The 18,276-nt window shown below is 35.0% G+C and overlaps 1 protein-coding gene across 2 annotated transcripts in view; it reads right to left on the reverse strand.

Annotated features, from left to right (window-relative positions):
- The window catches only part of LOC132559396 (semaphorin-1A-like), a 35,639-nt gene extending 21,470 nt beyond the window's left edge, over positions 1-14,169 (reverse strand). For both annotated transcript variants that reach the window (XM_060224009.1, XM_060224008.1), the window contains exons 1-3: positions 13,658-14,169; positions 1,097-1,199; positions 16-64 (exon numbers count right to left, since the gene is read on the reverse strand). In XM_060224009.1, the coding sequence (XP_060079992.1) occupies positions 16-64; positions 1,097-1,199; positions 13,658-13,757 (252 nt within the window). In that variant the 5' untranslated portion in view covers positions 13,758-14,169. The remainder of the gene's footprint in view (positions 1-15; positions 65-1,096; positions 1,200-13,657) is intronic.
- Between the last annotated feature and the right edge of the window lie 4,107 nt (positions 14,170-18,276).

An 18,276-nucleotide genomic window follows, 5' to 3' on the forward strand; every position in this document is an offset into this window, starting at 1 on the left:
ATGATTTATACATACCTCTAAACTTTCCTCTAAATTTACCATGCTGATATTGTGTAAAGCATTCCTGTAAATAACAAAAAGAAAAATAAACAGAATATTTAAACTGTTATGTAACAAATTCAATTAGAGAGAAAAGTTGGCAAGCACTTCAGTGACAGCAGATTAAGTGTGGACCATTGAGGTAAAATGAATAAAAGCCTGACAAATTGTCCAAACCAATTACTGGTCCATATATCCTAATCACAGATTTATTGGATGCTTGTTGGCACATTGTATGTAATCTGTATACAAACAGGCTGCATGTGACCTTATCATGGCCAACACGGACCATTCAGGTCTGTATAGAGAAACCCCTAGTTCAGATTCTAGTCAAATGGAGGATTGTGAGCCCCCTTATCAATACAAACACAGGCTGTGTGACCCCCTGATCCCACAAACAAACATGTCTGCCAAACACTGGCACACTTGTCTTACACATTTGAAGAAGTTGACCTGTTACTAGGGACTTTTAAGTACCCTGCCTTATCACCTGGATTTTTCTCTATCTTACACACATTTTCTGGTGTTGGAGCTACAGTCTGACGGGACTAAACAGGGAAACAGATGGAGCCATTCAAACCAACATAACTTCTCTCAACAATATAAATTGTCATATCACAAATGTCCCAAGCATTGGCATCCTCAAAGGTATACATCAAGTTCTAAAACGTCCTCACAGCTTCAACAATACACTGATCTTACATGACCTCTAAATGTTAGAGGTCAACATACACACAAAAACATTCAAATATAGAATGGCAAGTATTTTGACATTTGAAAATGTTAAATGACGCTCTGAACATCTGAATGTATAGAAATACATGTCATGAGTTAAAAAAAGAGAATGGTTTATGAATGTAATTATATTAAGGTATTGTGAAAGTTTGTCCAATAATAAACTCTCCCCCACAGCGATTTTTTTTATTAACATTATTTATTATAAAAAAAATTGTAAAACAAATTACATGAAATTTATCCCTTTCCACAATATCTGCTTATGTATTGAATCTTGTTGCATCTCTTTCTACTGATGGATATCAATTTGATGGAGTCTTACCTTGCTCCAACTAGCATTGACATTGACCCTTGGTCCGTGTACAAAAGTTTGAAGTAGTCAGAATGGGTACTGACACCAGAATATGACTGTCTTCCTGGCACATCTGCAAAATACAAGAGACAATATTAATGTTTAAAGTGGAAATATTCATAATCAGGAAAAGATAACCCAATAAGAAGGACTGACAATTAATAACCAGGAAAAGACAACTCATTATAAAGGATAGGCAATTCATAATCAGGAAATATACCCCTTCAAATTGATAATAATCACAGAAGATTACGGATACAACCTCACAGATAAGATAGATGGATTAATTTTATAGTGTTTTTTTGTATTGAGAAAGCTATCACTCAATATTCTGGTTAATATTTGATGGCAATTTCTAAGCTTCACTGTTTACTCCAAGTGTACAGCTATATTTTATCAGGAGTCTTTCTGAATCATTAATGACAGAATTGATGTTATGAGGCAATGTTATAAAGAAGAAGCCCCAGCTCCCTAGGGACTTCTAAACCCTCTGTCAGTGATGTACTGAATGACTGATGTCCCAAGTACACACCAGGTATGCATATCATTAATGCTGGGAGAAACCCTAGAAACTTTCAGTTACTGTCAGTTCCGTGATTGATATAAGTAAGGATAACCTTAGGACTGTTGCCACACCAGTGAGATATATTTACTGATTATGTGCTGTGAGACTAAATTAGCCATGTTTTTCTTTCCCATCCTTTTCTAAGAATAAACATGCTGTATTTGATGTTTCGTTTCTTCTTGTCCAACTTTGTTCCAACCGTTAAATGTGTGGTGTAGGTTTGTAAAAAAGGTCACCTCATATATTCCAAACTTCAAAATTTGTTTCAATCTCGAGTCTTTGAGCAATTTTTAATTGAATTTATTTCAAAAAATAATTTCCTGATCAGAAAGAGTAATTATGTCTTTCCAGGTAAAGGTATTAATGAGACCATCCCGTAAATACTTTGCGGTATTAAACTAGACATGTCAGCAGGTTAAGACTACTGCGTTGTAGAGAATATCACACTAAATGTGAAGTGCTTTTTACGCCGTATATCTCTACTTCTTCACACACTCCTTTAAGTGACAGATCTCAGGTTACCTCATACTTCAGGTCACAATTAGCATATTTTAAAAAAAAGTTTGGTTGTAAGTAGTGTCAAATGTTCTATAATTCTGAAGTAAAATTTCAGATTAGTATTTCTATAAAACGTACAGATTTAAACCAACTTATCAGTGAAAATTTACATATAAGAAAAGCCCAGAACCACCTTATCCGGTTAATACTCCTAAATGGAACACATGTGTTGCTCCTCAACAAATTAATTGTAAAATTTGTCAGAGCAGATATAATTTGTGGTAATATCAAACAAAGTTTAGGAAGAACAGACATGATAAGCAAAAGGCAGAGATTCTAGTTAGGGGCCCTTAACATTCATCTGTATGTCAGACGCTTTTAGTTTTTATGACCTTTGACCTGAACTGGCACTCTGCCAGGTCAGAATGCTTCTGCCTGAGCTAGTGAGAGTGAACCTCCTGTAACACTGAGAGGCAAGCAGGAGCTGCTGAATAATTCATATTACTTCTATAATAGAACTAAGATGCATAAAATCAACTTTGAAACTTCATTCAAAACAGATGTGAAGATTTTTGTTCATTTGAATAATTTGAAAAGGTTGAGGTTTGAAATTAAATGGAGATTTTTAATAAATGCTGGCAAAGCCACCCTATAAAATAAAATTATAAAATGTGAACAGAATAAATATAATTCTTATGGAAATACTTCTTATATCAGGGTTTATTTCTGATCCCATACATATGGCTTATAACTGAAATTATACCATATTACCAGTCATCTTGTATACTCTTAGCAGTGTGTTCAATCTGTTGTAAATGAAAACTTTGGTATAGAATTTCTCAATCTTCTTGATTACACGTTAAGTCTTCATTTAAGATTAGTATTAGATAGAAATAAATTATAATTTCTTTAAATACCCTATTAATTTAAACAGACTACCCAGGTAGATCACCGAGGAGTTATCTGTAACAACTAATCAAACCACCATATGTTGACGTCAATATTTGAAAGCTAATCACGATACTATAACACGGCCTACGCCCATCTGATAAACCCTTAATTGAAGGATATTTAAAATGCATCATGATATTCCAATCAATTTGTTTTGTGATTATGTAAAGCTGTTGTGTTGATATCTGTCTACAAGACTCTCAGCCTACACCATGACACAAAAAAAACCCTCAAAATACTACAGTCTCCATTTGGTCTATTTAACAAATTAATCAGATTGTGAAACATTTGGTATTGTTTGAGTTAATTTAAGTTGCAATTAATAAAAATTTAATATGGTGATGAACATATAATAATGTATCACTGCTTTGGACTACAAAGCAACGTGGAGGGTAGGGGGTAGTTTGTGTGTCAGGATCAAATTAAAATTTGGCGGCCTACTTCAAAGTATAATATAATTACTACACAATTAATTGTCTGACATATCATGAAGGAGGACATCTACTATATTCAATAATAAAAGTCATACCCTATAAAAAGTTTGACAAACTCTATAACAGTGTATGTCTAAGTGAACTAGGACTCGTCCCACGACTTATCTCATATAAATCGCTGACCCTGTCCAAAAATATGATAGCAATATTGTATGCTCTTGTGTATATATCACAACTCCATGGCCATTGGAAATACGATACACACTGTCACATTTAATACAATATAAAAACTTCTTCATATTTACAATCGTAGATTTATTTTTCCTCTTGATACCCATCTGCCTATACAAAAGTTTGTATGAAGATTTGGCAAAGATCCTACCAGAACAAGAATGGGTGACGTGGGTTTTTGTACGACAAGTCTTGATATTTTGCCAATCTCTTACAACATTACCAATGTGTCACCAAGTTTTGTAACAGACAACAAGTCGTAATACAAAAAATATTCTGTAATGTTTCACAAAACATTGTAATAAGCAACACCTTGTGATGTAAAAAACATTTCTCTATATCCATCCATCACTTTCCCACAGGCCTATACACTTTAACTCGACCATGGATTGTAAATCAATGTTATTTTTTTCACAGATGACGTCACCACTATTTGTCAGTGTTTAAGTTAGATAACTTGTCAGATATAACCTCAAATTTTATACCTATGTTTCTTTCATGGAACAATATGTTGAGGTAAATTAATTATTTTGCTGGCTTTCATTTTTCATGGTAACAATTTATTTGTATCTAACATGCTTTCCTACTTTAGGCCTATAATATATGTTCAAGTGTCTTCACCTAAAGTGACCAATAACTCTAAGTGTTGAAATCTCACTTTGTGACCTGTAACTTTAGCTGTTACAACAGAGACAAATGACTGTCTCTAAAGATAAAATCCTACTATAATGATTTTCATACCACATAACCACACAACACCAGTATTCAACACCAAAATATTTTCTCGCCTCGAATATACTTCTCAACATTTCTAAATCACTCTAGTTTGTAGTGTACTCTGAATGGTTTATCAAACACAAGATCACCCAGACGTAATCCAAACCCTAAAATAGTCCTTGGAAAAAAATATAGTAACGAAGCAAACATGTAATACCAGTTTCATATAGCAGAACAGAAGACAAATATTGACAAAAACTCTGCTTGATATTTGTTTATTGAGGTCAAACTTCATTTCTGTGACGTCAGCATCACCCGTCCCAACCCTAAGTAAACACTTCACATCCAAAATGTGCTGTTCAATCAATCAATTTCTTTTTTTCTTTATTGTTTGTAAAATTTAAATTTAATGTATGTGTATTTTATTTGTATGTATTATTTATCACTGCTAACAATTATCATCAACTGTATGATAATTAGAAGTTGTCACCAATGTAGGACATTTAATTAATGTAGACTTGAGTTAAAACTATACTATAATAATCTTAGTCGTATTAAGGCTTATCCCGATGTAGTCATTGGTGCTGCCATTCAAACATTTCCATAACCTAACAGATTTGAATGAAGGTTGCAGGCCTCTAAATCTCTTGTCAACTTTCCAATGCAATTAAGTATTGTTTTTTAAACTAGGTACTAGGTAATATTGGAGATTAGTTTGTGATTAAGATGTGATCAAGGCTTTAATCTTCGTACTGGCTTAATGTATTTGGATCAGAATATTAGAAAACACTTCTAACACTGCTTATCCTTCAGAGACTGATTTCTATACAGAACAACTGTTCTCCCCCAGGTAAACAAATGTTTAAAGCATACACTCTTCCTGGCTTTGCATTGCTAATCCTTTTTACGTATACAGGATGTTGTTTGGACACGAAAACTCAATCTGACGCACAGCAAAACAGTAAACACAATTTATACAGAACCAATTTATGCCAAATATCAAACCAATTTGATATTATAATAACAGACTCCTGGCACTTCTCCATTCATGTTGGCAAGAAACAACACCTACTGAATCTAAATCATGACCCAAAAGTTACTCCACGAGTGCCTACCTTTCCTTTACCTGTAATGATCCCTATCTTGTTTGAAACGCTGGTTTCGGCCTTTAACTCCCCTGCCCCTGATGCCTATCATTAACAATCAATTCATCATATTTCCTCAGACAACAATCGAACAATCAAGATTATTGGTCAGGTTAAAAAAAGAACTAGACTGGGTCATGCCAACATGTTGACCATCCAGTGTTAGACATTTGTCTGCGACTTGAATGGGCATCACTTGTACAGTCCAGTCAGCTCCTTTGTAACTCGCTTTGATGTCCGATAAAACACACTTCATGTACTTTTAACCCCGACTCTAGCTACATACACGAAAAGTCAAGAGGGTAAATCACAGAAGATAGCAAGTACATCTACATCAGCGGCAGTAAAACAAAATGGCCGACATCTTATCTTTTTTTTCTGCCAATATCAATCAGGTTTCGGTACTTAATACTGTTTTTCTTATTATTATTACAAGTATTCTCATGTGCAGGTGTGGAATGACAGGTGATATTCAGAATCATCAAAAATCTTGTAGGTAGCAGAGTGTGGTATGTATCCCTTCCTAACATTCAGACAAAAATGGCCTTTGGATATTTTCACATAGATTTTGCATACCTACACCTTTTGTAAGTGCAAGTATTTATGGCCTCAAGCCTTACGTAGGAGATGTCTACCTAAACAAAAGTGTTTGCATATTTTAAAATGCAAATGTCAACTGTCATCTGTTATGTTGTCGCCACAAAGTCCAAGTTCAAAAACAAATGAATATCAAATCAAAGAAATTTCAACAGAAATTAAAGTGTTAGAATGTAAGAGTTCAGTGTGGAGAAAAGTATATCTATCGGTCAAACAAGGGCCTCTATAAGTTGTGATACCCACATCATCAGATCATATTGAAATGCCATCCACTATCGTGAGAAGAGATCTTGTTCTGAGGGCAAAATCATGATGCACTTTAGTGTAGGCAGTTGGCAATTAAACTCTACATCAAAAGGAAGAGGTATGAGGGAACATTGAGAATGTTATCTTAAATCTTCCGAGGGACTGATCCTTAAATCTTCGGGATTGTCCTGTCATGTTTCAAGACTGATACATAAGTTTCCTGGTAATCCATATTTTTTTTTTAATTTATTAAAAAAAGATATTTTAAAACTTGACATTGTTAATTAGTATCTGTTTTTAAATCTGTATGATATATCAGTTTCTGCCAGCTACATGGGAGCTAATTACGATGTCTGCTTTTCATGGTCATCTTTACATAACATTACTAACTGTTGCAACGTTATCTTGTAAGACATTGTTGATTTTTATTATGTATACGACTATTTATTCAGGGTCTACCTGAACAGACAAACTGTCCTAATTCAGACGTAAAACTGTCAAGCTCGAGACATTATCTGATGACCCTTGGGGTATAGGTTTGGTCAGCTAAATGTTGTTTTATGGGTCAGTAATAGAGACGGGAAGGCCAGATCCTGCCTGGGGTCACGACAACAGCTAACATTATGTGGATTCATTTGTACTTACAAGTTAATTTGTTGTACTCATCAAATCAAGTGATTGATGGTCAGGATTCACCACACTGATCCAGCAAATAATAAAATATTGTACTACATGTTTGGAGGATGTTGATAACATGGGTTTGGGGAGAGGGGGGAAGGGGAGGGGGGTTTGATATCAAACAACATATTATAATCTTCTTTATTGCTGTACTTAGGAACTGACAAGCTAACCTGGCTATGTACCTAGAGTGCAGTGTCAGGTGATACATGTATCACTATAATGTGCCTCCAATAGATCAGTACTTGGTGTGTAACCACTGTACCAAGGCAAGATCTGATGTGCTGCTTACCTCTAAGGGTAGGATTACATATGAACTTGTATACAAAGTTTGTACAGATCTTCTAACCCTCCAGCGACCACCAATACAGTGTAATTATAGATAATTATCTCCAGTCCTCTGATCATTACTACCTACGTAACTTATACATTCGAGAAGTCTAAAATATCTTTATACAGGTGGTCTCTTAGATCATTCCACTCATGTGAATTTAATTCATCATCTATAGTATCCACAGCTTGTTATTTATTTTTATCATTTCTATTTAATATCATCAGAACTTGAAAGTCGCCACTACAGACTGGTTAGAAGGAAGGAGTGGAGGAGATAGATTAGAGGAAGTTGAGGGTAGAGATTAAAAGGAAGGAGTCAAGAAGGGAGATGTGAGGTTTACAATGTCTGTCTATAATAACCATCAATTACTGAGTACCCAGGATGTAGCATCCTGATCTTTCTACAGAGATTAAGCCTTGAAGTGTTTGTATAAAATCTTGTGTATCAACTGTAGCTTGAATCAACCAGGCTTCCTATCAATGTCCCTGTATTGGGAAGTGTGAATTCTCACCAGTAGTGATAAACCTGAGGCTTCACCATGCCTGAGGATTGCATGCCCTTCAGAATAAGGTCGACAACTAGGAGCATGCTCGTTTGAAGTCAAAGTATACTAAACTTATCAATAACAGATTTTACTGCCATCCAATCAACATCAGTCATGTACTAGCCAGTAATATTCTATCAGCAAGGAATCTTTTCATTCATTCTGGCCATGACACTGTTAAAAAATTTCATTATGCAAAGCAAGATTTTTCAGCACCAGTGTTTAATGAATACCATCCCCAGGAGAATTGCTTTTGAAATCAATTTAACATGGAATCAGCCAGCTTTCCCTTGATGAAATCTCTTCTAGTGGAAAGGTTTAATTTCCCCCAGTGTCATCTTGTTTTTTCAGAGATATAGCTCCAAATGTAGGCCTTGTCTGATGTCTGGTTTGTGTGTGGCCAAGCTTCCTGGTGAGGATGGAGCTTCTTGTCCATTCCCTACCTCTTCAGCTCTGTATGGCTGCCTATGGTAACGTATATAACTAGCCAGCACACCAGATTAGAAGCCCACAAAGAAATCACAAGTAACACCATTACAAGCCCAAGCCAAACTAGTCGCTGTCAAATCTAAAGGTTTAACTGTAGGTCTTGACGACTATACCAGTAGTTCCATAAAATATCTCTATCTTCAAACAGCATATGTTTGTTCAAGAATCATGAACACAGCCTATCTGTAAATGACTTGGAAATGTGCCTTATCATGATGTGTGTTGACAATAGTTTATCTATTGTGATGTCTGTTAGGACGTGACAATGGACATGTCCACAGACACTTTGTAGTGAAAGTTTGGTGCCTGAAGGAATCTTACAAATCTATTTCGTAATCTATGTTTTTTCAAAGGGGGATTAATTCTCACGCATGAACAATTCATACATAGTTAGATAAGTATGAAGAGAAAATATTTTCACAGGCATCGAATGAGAAAATAAAGCAAAAGAATAGCACTAGTAAGTTAAGATATTGCAGCCACAGGAATATTAGTAATCGAAACCTAACCACAGGAATAAACACATATACTGCATGAACAGTCGTCTCACGGAAATGTTCGTGGATATACCTGGTTCGGTTTGACTTTGATACTACAAGTACGGTGTGAAGTGTAGGAAATCCGGCTACGTTAATTATATACTTCTATTGAGGACCTGTACCACAAATCATCTTATCCTATTTCCTGTTACGGTGTAGCTTGTCGAAAAAATCTCAAGTAGTAAAAAACAGTTGTAGGTTGTTTTTAAGGTATTTTGCTTTTCTGGTAGATCTAGTCTTTGATGGAATAGTCATGTTTCAGACTTGTACACATCTACATGGTATCAACATCTAAGCTCAAGTTTAAAATTCAACTTCAACAAATTATTGATCTATCACTTCCTTAAATAAAGTTGTTTGGTGAACCCAGGAATTATTTGTCATTTTTCATGAATCAAAACAGGAAATGTAAAAACCAGAAAAAGGAAACAGATGTATTAGAATCATCAGCGATCAATTCATTCATTGAAACATATTTTGATGCCCAAAATAGAGTTTGGATTTTGAACGATTGGAAGCTTCCTTGTATGACGGATACCACATAGCCTTTTCCAGTCATGAAGTATTTAGGTAGTCAATTATAGAACCCAGTGATGCAGGTTTGTGTAGAATATTGGTAACAGGGACAATATTATTAGATCACTAGGGATTCTACATAAAGCCATATTGTACAGCCTCTGATCTCAAGCGTGTGAACATTGTGTGTGTGATCTGTCACCTACAGCCATTTTGTTTCAATGTTACATTCAACACATTTACATGTATTTGTATTAATATTTTATCTACAGCTGAATATAAAATATCTTACTTTATACACATTTTTTGCTTTTCAATATAAGTAAGGTTCTCTGTTAATTTGAAAAAAACAAATGCTTGGGGGATTTTTCTGACTGTTTTAGGACCCAGAGGTTAAAAGTGAGATGAATGTATGAAATACACTGAAATTAACTTGACATTTTCCAAATTTAACATTTGATATATTCAGAGTTTATACAGTAAATATGCACACACTGCAAAACACAGAGACAATGACACAACTTTATACCCGTAATTATTGAGAGGTGTATGCAGACCTTGACCCTCGGAGTCACCAACAATGTACAGCTCAAACCACAATTCAAATATCAGCTGACATGGTTAAATGTCTGTAGAATATAGAACTTCAGAAACTTGTAATGGAAAACCAACATGTCAATCACATGACTTCTTACTGATGAATTAAAGTTTAAAACAATGCTATTTAACATCTTTATTACAGGTAAGTCAGTACAATCACCCTGTGTTACATGTTTCAGAACTGTGAATAAAGATTCTATTATACAAATTATTTACTGAGTCACCTTCAATATAATTAAATCCATGTTCCTTTTGTTCGTACAATGACAACTATAAAACATGTATATAATGTACATAAAAATAAACAATACAAAGTATACAGTAAGGCAATTTCTCAAGGTTATATTAATGACCTCCACATTGTTTCTTTTTCTATAAACAACCTGAAATCTATATTTTAAATCACTTTTCAAGTGATCCATATCACCGTTAAAACTGATGCTGACAAAAACACCTGCATGGTTATTAGAGTTTTGTATCATTTCTGAATTTTTTTCTAGCTTTTATTTTTGCCCCTATTTTTCATCTCCTATCCTTAAATTCTTACTTAAAAATATTAATAAAAAATAACAATTAATGTTTTTAATTGTTATTTATTTAGGCTTGGCAAGTAGATAAATGCCTAGCTTATGTAAATGTCAGTATGATTAGTTGTGGTGTTAATTGGAATAGAAGAGAGGAATTATCACCCTCCTATCACAGGTAAATATGTTGTAACCTGTTAAATGTGACACCTGTGTGCAGGTTAATGAGCTAGCAGCAGGTGTTACCAAAGCTATTGTTTTCTCGCCTGCTTGTTTGACCCCCTGATTTCCTCGCCTAGACCTGTTAGTGGACTATTGTTCCTGGTCAGAAGTGCCTGACAACATTTTACCTGTGAACTCATTAATTTTTACTACTTTTCACCTATTCCCCCTCCGCTGAGAAAGTGTTCACAGATCAAAGGCTCAAAAATTCATTTGAACCTTCAAACCAATTCACCAAACCAATTATAATCAAATTATCACCCCACTTTTAAATATCCCAATGAATCTTTTTAAACTAGTAGCACGGCATTTACAAATTTTGTCCCCTATCATATCTTGTCCCAATTTTTTTCTAAACTTTCATAAAATTGCAAGAAGTATAAGATGTGTTGATAATATTTCAGTAGGAGCAGTGGATCAAGACCCTGGTCCAGTACAGATTAGGGCTGATAGACAGAACTAGTGGTGCCAAAAAAAGTCCCGCTTCATTTACCCTTCAGACCAGTAGAGTCAGTTTTATAGGGGCAGGGGCCAATACAACTTGGCAGACGAGAAGAAAGGAGCTGAGGCCGAGATTACCGACAGCCATATGGCTGTGTTATATATGTATCTACCTGTCAGTTTTTTCAATTATACCCCTTAACCCCTTAAAACTTCCATCCCATAGATCTGTATACAGTCATACACACAGGACTGTGTGTAAAAGATTGTTACACACAGGTCCAATGTTTATGACTAAGTTCACCATGATAAAGATCCAGGTGCAGTACACAGGTAACTACCCTGGTCTTATCAAGCACAGGTGTCACAACTGACCACTATATTGATTCAACAGGTGAGCCAGCAGGTCAAGGAATGGTCAATCATGATAATTGGACCACAAGACAGACTCACTCCAGTCTGTAGTAATGTGCTCTACAAAATTGTATAATTTTGACCTTCAGTACATTGATTTGTGAATGTCCAGGGAGAAGGAATGCCCTGACGTCTGTATCCATGACCTGAATATTGATTGAGGGCCCCCTCCCTACTCCAATTTTACTACAGAAGCCCAAATATCAGTGTGAATATCCATTTACAGATCCTTTCAGACAAATGACATGTGAATATTTTATGGGATAATTTATGATGATTTTGACAGCTTTGTGAGTGTTTACAAATCTGTTGGACTAAGCTAGTGCTGTATCTAAGATCCAGATGTGAGGAGCCGTTTGATAGTGAGTCTGAGTCAGCTGTACTCAAGAGACTCCAAGACTCAACTGTATACAGCACTGTCATGAACTGGAGGAATTATGAAATATTTTCACTAAATCAATTAAACCTAATGCAATTCATTTCATTTCTAGAGTTATGAAATAGGGTATCAGTGTCAAATGAATATGTGCAGCTCTGAAAGATAAATGCCTTATTTTATCATTTAGATGAAGACTGTTAAAAGATATCCTGTTGATAGATTTTAACCAAATAATTTTGTTTTCGTAAACATATTTCTCGTGTAAATTTCCCATCCCTGTAAGACTGTAGTGACGAAAGAAATTGATATCCTAATGCCAGATGATGATCCTTCATAAGATTTAACATATCACTACTACAGATACCTAGACCAAAACAAGCGGGACTGGTTTTTGACTCCATGTGCCTCCTTTGGTATACACATCACGCGTCCTGGTGCCGGTTGGTTGACTTTGCCGCGCTGTTGGTATTGGATGGGAAGTGTCAGTGGGGAGGATTAGATGTTGGTTTGTGGCAGGACTATGTGACAGGTTCTACTGGGTATAAAGTTACCTGTAACCAACACTCCTACCCTGATCCACAAACCTATTATGTCCACCCTGACAACTCCTTTGTATCAAATAGCCCTCCCCCCTCTATTTAAATTCAACTTGTTTTGTTATTCAGTATAAGAAGGATATGAATAAATGAATTTCAATATAAAATGTTGAGATTATAATTTTTGTACCACCTCAGCTTTTAAAAAAGAAGCCGAGAGGGGAGAGAAAGACTGTGATAGATTTCAATATAAATATCCTGTTGTTGTGGAGTTATTTATTTTGTGCTACCGTACATGTCAGAAACCAATTTTGGAGTATCTCATCAACATTTCTGAAGTATATCTTTACCCATCGCTTCAGGTAATGCCACAAAAAACCCAGACTTTCACAGGTGTGCAATCAACGTGACTTTACCTGTGGGATTTCCCCTGATAAATAGGTTAGCTAGCTGTGACACTGGACCATCCCTAACACTGACCTCGTTGTATAATACTGTTGACCATTAAGAAATCAGGACTGGTGAAGGGTTTACCTTGCTGACTAAGTCAACACATTAGAAGTAGTTGTAGTGGTGGTCAAAACCCTGCCATTAAAATGTCTACATTGACCAAGATTAAAATCTGGCAGGGGTTTGTGTCAACTCTACACGCTAAAACTGGAAATGTTATACACAAAATGCACCTCTTTTTAACATTTCATTCTACATATGCTCTCATATATAGCATGATAATTTAAATGTTGTATAATATGAATAAGTTAAATATTTCCAAATCAAGTAAGTTAAATATTTCCAAATCAAGTTAGTTAAATATTTCCCAATCAAGTTAGTTAAATATTTCCAAATCAAATAAGTTAAATATTTCCAAATCAAGTAAGTTAACCTGAAGCTATTCCAGAAGCACTGATCTATACAAATAATTGATATTTACCTTTGATTTGCCAGATCTTCACAGCTTCAAAGTCACGATGCCAATCCTGGGAGAGAGTGGCCGTGACCTGGAGGAGCATCAGGACTGGTAATAAGTCCATGGTGCAGTTGTGTTATCCGCTAACTAGTGAATCCTAGAACAAATACAGGTAACTATAGTAAGACACCAACAAACCTGTCTACACGTTTGTCTGTTTATTAATCCTCAAGTTTTATACCACTTTAAACTTTATGACATGATACTGTCACTACACATCAGTTGGAGTCATGCCAAATTTTCACCTGGGTCTTAAAGACAGGTAATAAACAAGTTACTGGAGTAAAAAAAATCCTATATAGTTTACAGGTATGTCTCCTTGTGGTGAGATGAAATCAGCTCTCTGTACATAGTGAGGTTATATTTCCAGGATGATAATCCAGACACATACACACCAGTATCAGCACTCTTAACTACTACATAGAAATCCACAGTAATCAGACATTAGGATAGTACTCAACATTGGGTTTCACAGAACAGCATGTGCTGTTGTTTTCATTGCTGTGCTTGTGCTGTAGTAAAACTTGTATCTACTCATTGCCACTCTAGGGGGGCGGAGCTTAAAAAATCAGCTAGTAGCTGATTGGTCGATCGAGATGTCAGTCACTGTGCACTGATTGGGACCAGTACAGTTCGACCTGCTGATTAGGGAACACAGGATCACACTAGATAAGAACACTGGTTTCAAAGAAATTATCTGGATAATTAACAGATACAGAATAAATTTGATACCATTATTATTTCAATTCTAGCTGCATTTCATTCCCAACTATCAGTGTTCACAAATAAAGCTCAGTATTTACCTGGTAAGTCTGTAGGGGGTAAAACCAACAGTGTAGTATACAGGAGCTAGGTATACACAGTATTAATGACCAAATCTTCAGGTGTGTTGTAGCTCACCAGTGAGTGGGGAAAACACTAATGAATAATGTGGAAGAAAAGTCATATACCACTTTGAACTCTATACGGCCAATTTTGCAATAGTAGGAAAAGACTTAAGACAGACTTTTTCTACACAGCTTTTATTACATATGTAAAAGATACCTGATTGTTAGCAGGTGTCGTTAACCTTGATTACAGGTGTCACAGTAACACCTATAGGTTCCATTTATATGTTTACTTAAGTCTTGATCAGATACACAACCGTTGTGGGGGTCTATAACCATTGTGGATCAATATTTACAGATAAACCCCCTGAAACACTTCCTAAGTATAAATGAAAAATCACAGAAATACAATACCAGAGTAATCCCTTTTACAGGCCCCCTAGTAAGAAATGTCTCCCCACTATCAACTAAGTCTTCGTCTAATGAAACATCTATACACAAATCTTCACATATTGCTAATTAATCTTGATTAAATATAACCATGTTACTATATTTGGTATTTTTTTTAAAAGATATTTTTCTTTAAATTTTCAAATGGTTAATTGTGTAATTATAGTTCAACTTTGAAAATTAATGTTTAATTAAGTGAAATTGTGTTTATGTGTTAATTAAAGACACAGAAGAGTACTTTTCAGTAACACTTGATGAATTATTTAAAGTGGTTCATGAATGCAAATAGCAATAAAATTTACAGTTGTGATTTCTAGGATCATGATAACTCTAAATGTCCAATAGAACACTGTAACATAATAGTTTCTTACAGGAAACTTACAATTATGTGTAAAGATAGTGTGAAGTTATTAGTAATGTGAGAGTTCTCCTGATAAATATCCTGACTACAGAAACATATCTGACACTATGTTAGACTTTCTCTGTTATTCCTGTTTATTTGTTTCCATGAATATTTATTTCCATTTTGATAATTTGATTGGACAAAATAGTGTATTAGTAAAACGATGTATAAAACCATAATAGATTTTCTTCTTTTGGAAGAATTTAAGAAAGTCAATAGATTAGGTACCACAGCTGAGCAATTTCAAAATACAACCAGACTATTCCACCACAGATTTATAGTGTAACGTAGGTCTAAGTCTGTGATTCAACACATTTCAGTCTGGTTTTCATTATTTTATTGGTAGTGTCAAAGTGCATGAATGCATTAATATCCTTAACTTTAGTAGGTGATATCACTGATTTAAACAAATTTTACTAATTATAATCAATAATACCATCCATTAAACGTTTAGGTAGAAGGTCAAACTGAAGGTCATATTGTGGTAGCACTTGGACAATCTTTCCTTTGATGTAGGTCAATATGTAGGTGACATTGACCTACTTTTTGTACCTGACAAACTGTCTCACCTAAGCGAATCCATGCCCAAAGTATCAGAGAAGTTGCAGTGACAAGTAGTGTAGGAGATAGCTACAGCCTGTATGAAATAAGTACGTAAGGATGAAGAGGACAGGATGAAAGACAACTTTAAGTATGAAATACAATACAAATCTTTAGTCCCCATCTCCCCCAGTAGAGGACAAAAAATATTTCCCGAGCTGATTGTTTTAAAAAAGTCCATTTCACTTTGTATCTATATATACCATTATCTATGTGTGATGCTTTTTATTCTCGTGCCAGACAAATTATTTAATATGGCCAGCATATGGACAATGTGGTATCACTCTGGACAACCAAACTACATACCTAAAATGTTAAGTGCAGCCATGCAACCTAAAGTTGTGATCAGCTGATTTTCATGTCTTATAGAACCTAATGCATGACTCACTGTATATTCACTATTGACGCAAATAGTAACGCATATAGTATGATAAACATACATTTTACTACAATACACATGTAATACTACGGTAGATAAGACTAGTTTCTGATGTCTACAATAAAGCGCTATACTGAAGTCACATGATATGTTCTAACACCTGGGAGATTTCCAATGTACTGATCATTCTTGTGTAAATAAAACATAATTTCCAGTTGGTTTTATCTTAATATTTAGAAATTTATTCAGTATTTTTCACATTCCTGCTTTGAAACAAAATGGAGCACAGCATTTCTTTCCATCGATGTTTTGGGAAATTTACTTTGAGTAAACATACCTTATCGTTGCAGTCTATTTGGCTACCCCGACAAACGCATGTGTATCCTGTCGGTACGTTTACAACTAATTTTACCTGTGTAAACGTGATGTGATTTTATTCTAAGTAGTATAAATCCCCTTGCAATAAGTTCAAGGCCGTTAACACTGACAAGATCCGTCCACCCGGGAATTATCAGAATCACAATGAGTCATACCAATTTTAAAATTAGTCTGTTTGCCTACTTGCATTTTCATTGGATAAAGGGTTTGAAATTTGGAGAAACTCAAAACTTTACAAACTTTGGTCTAAACTCTCAAACAAACACTTGATCACCTCTCTTCCTGTCTATAGAAATTCAAATAAAATAGCTGCTAATATGATTTCAATGTTGTTATATACACCATAAGCTGTGTCTCAGCCTGGAACAGAATTAGCCACAAATGGTAAAAATGCCAACTTCTCTTTTTGAAGTAAAGAGTCAAACAACATGCACAAAGCTGGAAATGAAGTGCTGTTTGCATTACATGTGTGTGCATATTTACTCAAAAAAGCATGAACTTATAATGTTCAATAAACATGGTTGTCTTTTTTTCAATAAGAAAAAAAAATGTGCCTTTGATTTTTAGAATAGAAGTTTGTTTAAGGACAATTTTGAAAGAGATCAACATGATGTTGGCTGTGTATATCCCATTTATACGTATATCGATCATTTCAAATTGAATCTTCCTTGGTACCCATTTTTGCAGGTGGGTGAACTAAAGCATTCATCAGCTACATATCCTTAAACAACGACAACTGCTCCTTTCTATTCAAACTTTACCTTTTTTACAAATATTGCCAAAACCAAAGTTTTAATGTGCACTGTATTGTTTTTTCTTAACCAAAGAAGAGTTTTAGAGACATTGACCACTGAAATGGAACCTCTAACTGGTAACAGACTGACGGACAAAACACAACCCTGTAGTGCCTACCTTAACACTATTAACAGACTGAAGGACAAAACACAAACCTGTAGTGCCGTTTGGTAATAGTGGTAACCGACTGACGGGCAAAACACAACCCTGTAGTGCCCTACCTTAACACTATTAACAGACTGAAGGACAAAATACAAACCTGTAGTGCCGTTTGGTAATAGTGGTACCAACTGACGGACAAAACTCAGACCTGTAGTGCTGTTTGGTAATAGTGGTAACAGACTGATGAACAAAATTCAAGCTTGGTAATAGATGGATATGTATAGTGCAAACATGTCTGTATAAAGTTCAATAAACCTTTTAAAATTAAGTCCACATTTTCCCCCCTCTTGAAATGATATTAATGTTCTGAAAACTCTTAAGTATGCTAACAGGTCACACTAGCAGTTATCAAACAAAAAAATTTAAAAAATGAATAAATAATAGAAATAAAAGAAAATAAGAAAAAAAATCAGCAAAAATGAAGTGCTGATACATGTTTTGTGTTTGTTGAGCCTGTAAATAGATGAGAGATGTATAGTGCAGCTTGTAACAAGCTTGACTAGAATACACACCTTCAAACGAACCAGAAGCACTGTTATTAATTCTTCATATTTTCTTACAATATTATGTGGAAGATTCCTTTCTTTTT

This window comes from Ylistrum balloti, unplaced genomic scaffold (genome assembly GCF_031769215.1).
Source record: "Ylistrum balloti isolate Yb309-2 unplaced genomic scaffold, AGI_CSIRO_Ybal_v1 Utg370906, whole genome shotgun sequence".
NCBI lineage: Eukaryota > Metazoa > Mollusca > Bivalvia > Pectinida > Pectinidae > Ylistrum > Ylistrum balloti.